Source organism: Ictalurus punctatus, chromosome 13 (assembly GCF_001660625.3).
Source record: "Ictalurus punctatus breed USDA103 chromosome 13, Coco_2.0, whole genome shotgun sequence".
Classification (NCBI taxonomy): Eukaryota; Metazoa; Chordata; class Actinopteri; order Siluriformes; family Ictaluridae; genus Ictalurus; species Ictalurus punctatus.
The window spans coordinates 21,376,696-21,390,135 of record NC_030428.2 but is presented as its reverse complement, the minus strand read 5'-3'; the positions used below and the strand labels follow the sequence as shown (position 1 = coordinate 21,390,135).

Here is a 13,440-nt window from a genome sequence, read left to right as displayed (position 1 = left end):
TATTATTATTATTATTATTATTATTATTATTATTATTATTATTATTATTACCAGTAGTAGTAGTAGTAGTAATAGTAGTAGTAGTAGTAGTAGTAGTAGTAATAATAATAATAATAATAATAATAATAATAATAAACACTAGGATTGTATGACAGCATAATCATGCAATGAGTGAAAAAGCCTCTGTAATTTCATTAAGCATATATCTTTTCATTTCTTCTGGTGATCAAATTTCATTGAAGAGTTTAGGCAGACTACAGTCTAACAGGCTCTACTGATTTTTTTTTTTTTAATCGTAACTCTTATCCTTTAAATAGTATTTGCAATAATAATCTTATGCAAGCATGTATACAAAATGGGCATAAAGTAACAACCATGGTGCTCTTAGATTTTAAAATGGGCTTTAGCAACTTTAACAACAGAATGCAATAAATTATATTAGATTAGCTATATATATATATATATATATATATATATATATATATATATATATATATATATATATATATATATATATATATATATATATATATATAATATACATACATACATACATATGTCATATATATATTTATATACACACACACACACACACACACACACACACACACACATATATATATATATATATATATATATATATATATATATATATATATATATATATATATATATATATATATATATATATATATATGTGTGTGTGTGTATGTATCAAATCCAGCTGTGCTTAATATTACAAATATTGTTAAGATGTACAGATGACTGTTATTACTTATTACTATAAATAAAACGTGTGAGCTATATGTTTATCACATTTTCATAGCACAATTCAGAATTGTACAGTTAAATATACACTGCTAGTCAAAAGTTTTTGAACACCTGGAGTTTCTCATGTTTTTTGCAGGTTATTCACAGTTATTGTCCCAGACCAAACAAAATTCCAAATAACTAAGAAAATACTGTTTAAATCTTTTTAGATCTTAACTGGTCACTCTTAGATCCCAATGAGGCTCTAAATTATTGCTTTTAAAAAAAAAAAAAAAAAGCAGACTCACCTGCAGGGTATAACTGTAAAATATGGTGTAATTGGAAATGTGGTGTGCTGCAAGTGCCTATTTCAGTGATAAACATTTTGGTCTTTTCTCATAAACAAAGACATTTCTAACATTTCTCAATTCACTTATTCCTATTCCTTGGTTAGATTTTTTAATTTTATTGAATGAAACTGATAAAATATAAGGTGTTGAAAAACTTTAGATTAGCAATGTATGTGTGCATCTTTGTAAGTGACGACTAGGACATAAGGGAACTAAAGGACAATGGATTGCTGTATTATCATAGTTGTGCCTGCCAGTCTTTTTCCTTCTTGTTCTTTCTTTTTGAATGTATTTTATGTTCTCACTACCTGTGCTGTTTGTGTTTAGAAGTTTATTTAATCATGTTTTTCTTTTCCAAATTAAAATAGATAGATAGAATAGAATTTCAGTGTTCTACATTTTCTTGCACCTTGTAAAATTCTCATTTGTCACACAAATACCATAGTTCAAAACCTTAATGTAATAAGTTATATAAATAAACAAATTATACTAAATTCCTACATGTGTATTTAATGGGTTAAGCTTAATTAAATAATTGTATTTGCAGTTGATTAGGCATTTCTACTCCCCTGACAACCCAGACAGAGTGTTTCCTTTGGAACTAACAGAGCCTTTCTATGCGCCTTGCCAAGTATAAATAACAAAGTTGTCACCTCTTGACCATATGCATCTATAAAAGTAGGCCACTTTTGTCCTCCTTCAAATTAATGTCTTGGTTGGAATCCAAGTGGATTCAAACATGCTAAAACATAATGCCCTACTTCTTGTTTTCTTGCTAAAAAAACAAAAAAAAAAAACAATTTTATATCATTAAGTCCACACTGTGAAATAACAGTGTGCTGACTGTGTGCCAATACTTTGGGTGACGGTAATTCTGGTGCAAAGAGAAAAAATTCATATTTTCATTGCTAATTAATTAATTGTTTAACCTTTTTCAACGTTCTCAGCCTCTTGAATTTCAGGGCAACCTGTTTATTATTTAGGTCCTGATTGAAGTGGCCCAATGTTTGAGACTTGAGCATTTATCAAACCATTCCTTAACTGAATTTAATGCTAATTTAATGATAGTGATGTGTTAAGTATGTGTTAAGTAAGTAACCTCTCTGGATATGAGAATGCTGCTGACTACTAATTTCCTATGAGAATGCATAGTTGCAGTAAGTATATCACCGAAAAAAGCAAACACACTTACTGTTCTGAGCCCTCTAAAAAGAAAAAGGTAATCTCCTTTGCTGCATTGTTGCAGCAGAAACATTAACAGGCAGGAGACTCAGCTGCTCAGCCCCATAATATGAAAAAAGTGAACAACTTTGCTAGTGTTCACAGATAAGAACGCAAGTTTGGCTGGTACAGATGCCAGTGCTCAAGCTGGTTCAAACGTTCTGTGACACTTGCTGTTAATACCTGGACAGGTCTTTGACAGACAGCCCCGGCCGCACTAAATAATTGCCTCATTCTGTCCAAAACACAAATGAGACATTTGGAGGAGCAGGCTAGCTATAGGTATGCTAATCTCCCAGTACACTACTCCCACAAACGTGGGTTTCAAAAAATGCATGCATGTATGACTGGCATTGCACATGATACAGTGTAGGCCATCTTGCTCCTGTCATGCCAGCCCAGAATACTAAAATGGTTTTGTGTCAGATCAGGGTGTATGGTGAGGCATCTCAGCATCATATGTGGAAAATATGCGGTGGCCTGAAACACAAGCAGCTGATAAGATTAGGTCACCGAGCAGACCTTTTCACCAGCAACCAAAACATCACCAAACACAACTGTCTGCCACACAAAGGTGCATGACAATTCAATCTTTCTTTTGTGTTTTTGCATAACTTGTTGAGTCTGGGGTTTAAAATAGACTGTTTGCTTGTTCTTTTGCTTTATTGAACACTTGTTGTGTCTGGGGATTAAAACAGATTATTTGATTTTCCTTTTTTAATTATTGTGCAATGTTGTGGCTGGTGTTTATCGAGGAGAGTTTGATTTTTACTTATGGCTGGATTGTTGTGTCCAGTAGCTGAAGTTGGTGACTGGTGAGTTCTAATAACTAGACCCTTTCAGAATTCAGCACCAAAAAGAGATAAAGATGTCGAACAATTAATTTATTCATTTTTTTGTTTGTTTGTGTACAGTCACTGATCATGTGACACCCAAGAGGGACAGATATTTATGGGAACCTTCACATAACATTTAACTCTAACCAATTTATATCTTTATAGATTCCTACTCCATACCATCATTCAACCACATCTTTGCTCACTACACTACACAACAAAATTTCCTTCACCATAAATCACCATAATCATTTTCAAATGACTGAGACCCTTTTTGCTGGATTTCATATGGAGACAGTCACCAGTTACAATCAAGAACATTGTCCATCACCCCATGATTATCAAGTCATGTTGGTGTCCAGCAATTTCAGCCAACAACCTCATGTGTACCAGTAGAATGCTTCTCTTTGGCAGCAGATATATGATGATAAACTCTTATAGTCCAGCAACATTATAATACAGTTTAGGATTTTCAAACTGTTTCATAGAATACAAAAATAGTACAGATTGCTGTCTAGTTCAATCTAGGCTAACCTATTTAGAACAGTGATGCCATAAGAGGCAAACAAACATTGAACATAGGAGGATTGTTAGGACAATATATTTCTTTTCTTTCCAACTTCTGTTGGCTAGCTTGGGGTCCAGAGTACAGAAATCTGCAGAGTTCATTAAATTCCTCTTTATCTTCTCAAACAATTTCTTAGAAAGAGAGAAAATATCTCCCTCCAACAATGCTCACAAGAAAATTAAACTTATATTTGACAGTAAGTCTGCAACTTAACAAACAGTACAGTACATTTTGTTCAGTAGTTTCTGTCTATTCTAATAAATAACCATAACAATACGTTGTCCATAGGCTGTGCATTAAATGCCATTAGTATATGTCTTTCTTCCTTCTAGTTCTTTAAAAATTTCTCAAAATTGACAAGACAGGCATCATGTATTAAATTAAAAAATTGTTATAAACACCCTAAGCATAACACATCCCAGCTCTGGTCCTCATAAGATAGCAGACATGTACAGCATCCGTTATACATGCTCATCATAAAATGCATGTTTTATAGACTAAAGGACTAAAGTGTCCAGTAACAATTCCTTTGATATGTTCTCAAGCATTTAAAATGATCGGGTTTGTTTTTCCCATTTTGGGATTGTTTAACAGTTCTCGTTCTAGGGCAAAAATTAAAACTTTCTAAATAAGATTTTATGTTATGGGTTACTGAAAGCACTATTGAAGACAGAATTGAGGTTATTAAAGCTTAACCAAGCAAGGCTAGACAGTAAAACATGATTTTGAAAACCATTCAGCTTTTTTGCATGATACTTACAGTAATTTAAATGAAAATAAAAAGTAAATACTGAAAAAGTAGTTCGTAGAACTGTATTCATCAACCAGGCAAACTTTGCCTCTCCAAAAATCTAAGACAATGAAAAAAGATGTGAATTTAATTAGAGATCTTGTTTGTAATCACACAAAGGAGCTGGTCTAAGTCTCATGATATTTCATGACCCTGTATAATCTGCTACTTACAAGTAGATGGCTGACTCAAGGCAGCTATGTGATTCCTCTCTCCCAAACAGTTTTAAGCAGCTTGTAAAAGTCTGCCACTTTTTGTTATATGACATAGGCACAAGGCTGCTGCTCTGATGCCCAATTAAATAAATAGAATGTAAAAAGAAGGTGTTTGTGTTCTCAAAAAAAAAAAACCCTAACAAAATCAGCCATTGACAAACAGTATGTTCTCTTAATTTCTCTATCTTTAGCAACATAAATCATTGTTAGCAACATTGTTCATTAGTTCATCATTACTTCACAGTCAAAGACGAAGTCCTTGGAAAAAAAAGTCTCTTGATTTGCTTTACAATTTTTTTCTGGAAAAAAAAATGTTGATTGTATCATTAATTTCAAGATCATACCCATGATTCATGAAAATATGTGATGACGTTTTTAAAGATACCATGTTTTCACTTTACATATACTGTAGTTCTTTCAAAATTGTCACTAGTTTTTAAAATAGGTAGGATTTTAACAAATATGGTATTACTTGGGATGTTCATGATTTATAATATTCTTCTTAAGAAGCATATGGAAACAGATGCGTTCATTTGTGATTGGTTCATTAAGGACCATTGTGTAACTAGTTGCAAACAATAATAGGCTTGTCCTTGATGGGATCCCAGATGTTTTCTGAAACAGTATCATTTTCAATGTGTGACGAAAAGAGATCCATGCAGAGCACTCCACCATAGGCAGTGGTGTGTAGTGCTCATTCTCTATCCCCATCCTCACTGCTTCCTGTATTGAAAGTGAGAACAGAGCATTTTGCATTCATGAAAATATTTTACTTTATAATCATCTGAAATTAAATTCTTTCAGGAATTGAATCCTTTACAAACTGTTTGCAAGCTATCTATTGTACAACTATAATATTTTTACAGGGTCTATTAAGTGGAGCTATTGATAGGTGGAAATATAAATATTGTGCATTTAAAAACATTTTACCTCCTACAGAATCCATATCCGAGTCAGAAATATGGGTGATGGAGAAACGTGAAATTGGGGATGGAGAAACTGTGAAACGTGAGAATTGCACTACAGGCTTGTTATCTGTGGCACTGGGTGGAAAACTTGGTTTAGCCTTGATGTCTGGGGGTGATTCCTCTGATGAGGTGGGTAGTGGCAGCAAAGAGAAATCATCATCCCACTCATACCCTGTACCTGCACACAAATGTGATAAGGAGAACGCATGAGTTAGCAAAAAAGTAATATTTCATATCATATATCTTTATTGAAATCAGTATATATATACAAGTGATTTCTTACTTTCTTCTGAAATGTTTCCATCTGAACAGTCATCAGTAGAATTTGCCTTTTCCTGTTGGTTTGACACTGTGCACCTTGCACCCTGTGTGCTTGTCTCACCTCCCAGGGGGAAAGCATGTTCTGATAATTCTCCGGTTGGACTTTCCTAGAGAAGTTGAATTTTTCTCATTACTTTTTTTTTGTCCTTATCAGTGAGGACAATATCTGAAATACAAAAATGACCCTTCCAGCAGTTCATTAACAAAACGTTAACAAAATTGGAACTTAAGCAACGGATGGTTGCAGAGTTACATCGTACAATATGTTAGTGTATGCCTTTGCATTGGTCTTTATGTGAACAGAGATTTGTAAAAAAATTAAATAAAATAAAATAAAAAAAACCTTCCACAATACAGTAACACTGTAGAAAAAGCATGTATGCACTATATTGTATCCCAAAACTTTTGTATAGGTAGTGTGTGCAATTGAAATATTCATTGCAAAGCTAAAGTAAAAACCCAAATGCTCCTTACTTGGTCAAACAAGTAGACAGTAACATCATCAAAGAAGGACACCACCTTCTTCTTGGACTCTAACTCATCACTATGGTTATCGTTACACAGGCTGGGCATCTTGAGGATGCTTCGGAGTTTGTGTGCATCGCTGCAGTCACTCACAATGATGGGTACTGGAAAGATTTCATCCTCACTCTCCTCACTCTGCTCCTGGATACTGTAGGTGCGCAGCTCCTCGTCTGATTCATCACTGTCATCTGAATCCCTGTCCTCATCATCAGCTTCTCCTCTCTCCACTTGGGACACTCGTCCCTCAAGTGATGGGAGAGGAGGAGGAGAAGAAGGACGAGTGGAGGTCTTGTGAAACTGAACTCGAAATTTTGTGTTACTATCTAGAGTTTCAGGCTTGTCCACAATATTATCTGTAGAAACACTCTTGGCTGAGTCAGATATAAGTATCTCCACTTTATCATTGTTGTCCTGAGCTGATAGTGTCTCTGAACCTGTGCTGGATGCTGCTTCTTCAGTAACTTTCTTTTCCTGGTTAACTTCAATTGCACTGATAAACCTATCAAGACTGGTCTCAACATCATTATCCTCAACTAAACTTTTAGCCACTGATGGTTCAAAAGCAAGGGTGGTGTCTGTCTCCTCGGTTTTGCGATTTTCTTGCTTGGTATCAGAAAATGGCAAAGCAAATAAATCAGATAACTGATTCTCAGATGGCACTTCTTGAGGGTCATCTGATTTCAAGTCAAAGCCTTTATCCTGGACAGTGTCGCTTAAAGGGCATTCACATATCTCAGGAGAAATAGAAGAAATAATAGGTTCAGGGGAACTAGGGAAAGCCTTTTCATCTTCCTCTGAGGGTAGAGCTTTTTCAGTCTCTTCCTGAATCTCATTGTAGAAATTTTCCCTGTTTTCTTCTGTCTCCAGAACATTTGACTTTTCTTTGTCTTGTTCTACAGCTGGTGTTGGTAGTGTTTTTTGGTCTATTGCTTGCATTGCTTCCTCCTCCTTCCTCTCAAGATCATCAATACCTTTCTCTCTGTCTTCATCACTATCTTTCTCTTTCCCTGCATCAGTATCAGAAAAGTAAGCAGAATCTCTGTATGGGGTTTCCTCACTTAATACAGTCAGCCTTTCAGTGCTCTGAGATGTTTTTATGGTGACTACTTCCTCCACATCCTCCATATACTCTTGTGGTGTGTCAGCCCCATCTCCTTGTTTTGCTTCCATGACTGGACTTGAGTCAGCGACTGACATCCCCAATGGCTGGATAAAGGTTTTGGTGTCTTGTGGTTCATGGGGTTCTTTGAGGACAAATTCAGGAGACTCATTGTTCTCTGTGTCATAGCCACTATCCACAGCTTTAGGTGAATTTGAAGGATGGAGAGAGGTTGGGCTCAGAGTCTCACTGGAGCCTGCAGTAGATGGTAGATCTATGGAATCCATGGAGTCAGGTGTGCCTACTTGCTTCTGCAATGACTTGAATGAAGGGGAGGTGTAGTCAGCTGTCTCAGCATAATCTCCGGGGAAGTCACCAAAAATCCCAGAGGTGACATCTGTGATGTCATCATCACTACAATTGTCAATTTCCACTAGGCTGGTGCTGGAATCTCCATGTTCCACGCCACTGTCCACCATCCTGCTTTTGTCTGATTCAGGCTCTTTGGAAGAGGTCTCAGAAAGGGGTTTCTCCACTTGTTGATTTATAGTTAAATCCTCTGTTTTTATGCTAATTTGACTAGTATCTTGTTGTCCAGTACTGTCTTGTGTATAGATTCCCTCTCTGACCTCAGTGTCAACATATTCTAGGTGTTCCATCTGTTTTAAATGGTTTTTTGTCGCCTCTGATTTGGAAATTAAATGTCCAATAGGCAAGGCAGCTTGGCCTACCTGTGGGTTCCTGCTCGGTATGGCTGTGTTTTTGTCTGAAATATTGTCATTCATGAAACAATTTCTTACTAATGACCCTGTAAGAGGATCTACAAAATGGGAATTGCTCAAAGCCTGACAACAAGGTACAGGGTACACCTCTGCTTCTCTGGGTTCATGACATAGATGAATATAGGAGCTGCAGTCTGCTGAGGATACTGATGCTTGTCTGCCATGCACAGGGCAGGTGTTGCTTTTGGCTCTGCTTTCCAGGTAGTTATGAGTTTTGGTAGAGCGGTATGGGAGAGTATGGTTCTCTGGCCACGCATCCTCAACATCAGTCATTGGCATAGTGTAATGAAAGTCTACATATGCATCTTGCTTTGATGACTGTCTCTGAGCCAAGCTCAAATTGCTTTTTGTTGAGTGGTTGGTGGACCAGCCCATTGCCTGCCTTTCAATGAAGAGATCCTCCTCTTCTGAGTCACTGTCATCTTGCCCCACAAACACAGCTCCCCCTGATTCCATGTCAATACACACTGAGTGGTTCCCTGGCATGGTCTTTCTCAAAGAACCCATCATGTCATAGTATCCTCCAGTTACATTCTTCCCAATTACTGACCCATGGCTGCTCTCTAGGTAAGGGTCACCATAGCCCTGTGGGGGGCTGCCAAGTGAGGGTGAGATCCCCAAAGGTTCTTCTAGCTCACCCAGTGCCCGTCTTAGGCTTCGAGACCCCCAGCTTTCCCTCATGGGTTCTGATGGGCCTCCAATCAGGTAGTGATCCATACCCAGCTGTGGTGAGTTTTCATAATAGTAGCCTCCATCCCTGTCTTTGTATGATACATAATGACCAGACTCCCAAGGCCTTGGTGGGCTGGAATCAGATACCTGACTAACTATGGAGCCACCTAGAAGTGGCTCCATAGTTAGGGACATGGTTGGACTGCTGTCTGAATCATAGGCACTGCTTTTATGGATGTCAGCTGACCAGTATGTTTCAATTGGCTTGCCTTTAGAAGGACAGTTCATACAATCCCCTGAGTCTCCACCACCAGTGAGAAAGCCACTTCTTCCCCCAAATTCAGGGCTGTATGTACACATTGTGTATTCCATGTCAATATTGCATTCTACTGGCTCTTCAATACGAATGTAGTACTCACTATTCACTGATGGACTATGTGCACTGAGAACTGGAACAACACCTGGAGTGTGTAACTGCTTAGGGTCATAGTATTGGGGAGAGACACCTAAGGTGAGTCCATCAATCCCACATCCACCTACCATACCTCCTGGAGGGTAATAGACCTCATGGCAATGGGGATTCCCTTGACCTAATGTTCCAGTGGTGGATGAGGAGGGATAGGGCTGTTTAGCTCTTGCATGTTCCCATTTGTACTCAAAGTTCAGACCATGACTGGTCTCAGTAACTGTGAGAATGTCATCTCCTGACTCTGACTGGTAGCCATCGCCAGCTGAAAATTGCTCCAGTAAGGGGAATGAGGATGAGACTGTCAAGGATTGTGGCATCTCCAGGGTCAGGGGACCAGCCCCATGCAGACTGATATGAGTCATGTTAGGTCTCATTGAGTTCCAGCGCCTCTCAAAATCTTCTTCTGCCTCACTGGCACCTTTGGCACACAGGTAACTGAGCAGTAGGTGAACTTCCTCAGCATTAGGCCTCTGGTCTGACTGAAGCCAACAGAACTGCATTACTTCATACCTAATAAAGGTATTTAAGACAAGACAAGAAACAATGGAGTGTGTGTAAATAACATCACAATGCTGAGAACTAAATGTGAGTTAACATTATTTGTATTCTTGTCACATCCTAATGAGGAATGCTGTTTTCTGAAATATTACATTTGTATGTAATAGTTCAAACACTCACCAGCGATCAGAAAGAGGAAACTGAAGCAGCGGCTTTGGCAGTTTAAGTTGTTGGTCCTTCACAGCAAAACTGAGGACCTGCCTGTCAGAGTAGTGTCGATAAGGCTGATTCCCCAATTCAAACAACTCCCAGATAGTTACCCCAAGAGACCTGAGATGCAGAAACACACATTAAATTACTCCTGACAAGGCCACAGCCAACTGTGCCCAGAAGCCAAAGAGAACATAATTAGCTCTGATTTATAAATAGAACTGATGCCATTGTTTTCTCCCCGTCATACACCGTGACACTTGCGAATCACAGGAACCTGTGAGCTTGTGTATAGTGCTCTCCTCTCAGCATGTTAAGCTCTGCTGTGATGGGCCACTCTAATGAATCTGGTGGATTTAGGTATTCAAAGTAAGCACATATTAGACTTCACTCTCTACGGTTGATACCTGTCTTGCCATGGGGTAGAAATAGTTAATAAGCAGGAACTGCGAGTGACTATATTATGAGAAAATTGAGGGGAAAAAAAAACAACCTTCCATTCACTCATCTTCAAAATCTGCTTTATCCTGATCATGGGCATGGGGAATCTGGAGTTTATCCCAGGAACACTGGGCACAACACAGGAATACACCCTGAATGAGTTGCCAAACACATTCTCACACTAATTCACACCTCGGGGCAATCTAGCATAGCCAATCCACCTATTAGCCATCTCTACCTGTTTTTGGAAAGGAGGAAACTGACAAACCCTGAGGAAACCCAAGTGGGCACAGGGGAGAAAATCCAACAAGGCTATCCACTACACCAAGGTGATCCCCCACCCTTGCCCTGACACTCCACTTCCAATATTCAAATAACGTTTAATTGCAATGATTATATTCACTATAAATTCCATTTTTGTATTTTTTTCTTATTTTTACTGCAGTTTGACTGTTGCCAAGTTGAAGTCTCTACACAGCAAAATCACCATTGTTGATTTAACACACACAGTGTTGAATTCACACCCTACAGTGTTTATATGAGTCCATTGGACTCATATAAACACTCTGGTTGTTAATTCAACACTAGTGATTTTACTGTGTAGTCTAAGATCTGTGATCCATATAAAAATAAAATTTTATTAATGCACACAAAAAAACATGGCAGTGTGACTCATGAGTTAATACCAAATGTTGCTTTGTTTTGTTTGGTCTGCCATCAGTAGGTTGCCATGAAAGTCATCCACCAATTCAGGGGCAATCCAACGTAATGGTACCCAGGACTGATCCGATGTCACAAAGTAATCATCCTGTGGAGCAGGGATATAACCAAATGCAAATACATTATTCAGAATGAACAGATGAAGTGTTCTAAAAAGATGCATGAGCAGGAGATTTTTGCTTTCATGTGGGCATGAGCAAGTTTACAGATATGTAGCTCATGGAACAAACAAAACCCAGCACATGATGCATGTTTGTCATCCCTGGTCAGAGTCATGGTGGTTTAAAGCAGGCTATTAGTTTGTTTATATTTTGAAAAATAGAACCAACAAAATTCATTAGAAAATATTGCGGGCAGGTACAAACAAAAATAATAAAGGCATGAGGGGGACTAAATGAAAACTCCCATGTACATCTCAAGTTGAGAACAATTATGAATTCGACTGATGTATCTGAGATTGAGGAACTGTCAGAGCAAGAATTCAGAGACCATGCAGACAATGCTGGTATTTCTACCTCTGTTTCCAGGGGCATAGTGGTAGGATTAAAATTTAATTATATATATATATTTAAAAAAACCTCTTCTGATTTAAGCTACACCCACTTCTAGTTTAAACTTAGATATAGAGACAGATATTTGGAGCATTAAACAGATACCAATACAGATAGGCCTACAGAGTGGTATTGTGTTACACCCCTAGTGTGGAGGAACAGAGTATAGGTGAAGACACTAGTTAACATCTGTAAGAGTTTTCCTCACTTTTAAGCCCATTTTTAATGTAGTACATTTTTAGGTTCCCCAATGAGTCTAAAAATAAATCAGCATACAATTCAGTGACACACATACCTTATACTTGCTGTGTGAAAGGCCATAATCTCCGATCTTGACAGTAATATCTGATGTCAGAAGGCAGTTTCTCAAAGCCAGATCACTGTTCAAAACAAAATCCAGAAATAAAATCACAAACCTGAAATGATGATAAATATTAACTATCAATATAAGTAGTAGATATTTTAATAGAAAAAATAACCATGTCTTTATGAGGATCAGTGGTAACCCCCAGCAACAAAATCACTGATGCTGGAGTAGCAGAGGCACACTCAGGCAGCATCAGGATATTGTTACAGGAAGTTACCAAGTAAGTGTCACGCTGGAATCAGGAAATAGAAGCGCCAACCACAATACCCCCTTAGTTTTCCTCTACTCTTTACTCTAGTAAATAGATTAAATACACACACAATCCATTTCTCAGTTCTACATCTAGTGTTTCCAGCCTCTCTAAACTTTACTGTGCTTTAAAAACCACAATTTGGTGAGAAAACTCATCAGACATTCTGATCTTTACATATATATATATATATATATATATATATATATATATATATATATATATATATATATATATATATAACTTTTTTACAATTCATTATATAAACCTTTCACTGAGTTGGTGATATTTAACCAAGCCATTCAGTAGCCTAAATCAGTTTGTGGACATGAGTGTCTCCCGATTCTGAGTGGATGAATGCTGGCAGCGCACCTGTGGCTGTAGTCATGTTTGTGGAGATGCAGAAGGCCAGAAGCAATCTGACAAGCCATTCGTTGAAGGAGTAAAGGATCAGGAGTCACAGACTCTGCTGCTCTGCAGCTACGCAGATAACCTTTCACATCACCCTGTTACCATGGAGAGCAGACACACAGAAAATGATATGTAAAAATTGGGTATGCATAGAAAATAGCAGACATTACTGTGCAATGATGTCAGTCTGTTGCATTTAGATGAGCCACTAGAGGGCAATGGCTTTACACTACGCATTCAATAAAGAGGGTAAAATGGGAATTTATTTATAGATGATTTTATATATAATGTGTGTGTGTGTGTGTGTGTGTGTGTGTGTGTGTGTGTGTGTGTGTGTGTGTGTGTGTGTGTGTGTGGTACAATGAATAAATAAATAAATATACTAAATATACATATACATTTATTTAAATGATGTATTTAGAAAAT

The 13,440-nt window shown here is 37.6% G+C and overlaps 1 protein-coding gene across 8 annotated transcripts in view; it reads right to left on the bottom strand.

The window, feature by feature from the left end:
- Positions 1–3,184: 3,184 nt before the first annotated feature.
- The window catches only part of aatkb (apoptosis-associated tyrosine kinase b), a 62,563-nt gene continuing 52,307 nt past the window's right edge, over positions 3,185–13,440 (bottom strand). For 7 of the 8 annotated variants that reach the window (XM_017483132.3, XM_047159600.2, XM_017483134.3 and 4 more), the window contains 8 exons: positions 12,976–13,109; positions 12,282–12,366; positions 11,402–11,523; positions 10,245–10,394; positions 6,494–10,076; positions 5,982–6,126; positions 5,661–5,876; positions 3,185–5,453 (listed from right to left, as the gene is read on the bottom strand). In XM_017483132.3, the coding sequence (XP_017338621.2) occupies positions 5,425–5,453; positions 5,661–5,876; positions 5,982–6,126; positions 6,494–10,076; positions 10,245–10,394; positions 11,402–11,523; positions 12,282–12,366; positions 12,976–13,109 (4,464 nt within the window). In that variant the 3' untranslated portion in view covers positions 3,185–5,424. Of the gene's footprint in view, positions 5,454–5,660; positions 5,877–5,981; positions 6,186–6,493; positions 10,077–10,244; positions 10,395–11,401; positions 11,524–12,281; positions 12,367–12,975; positions 13,110–13,440 lie in introns of those variants that run through there. The other variant, XM_017483135.3, reaches the window with a different exon arrangement.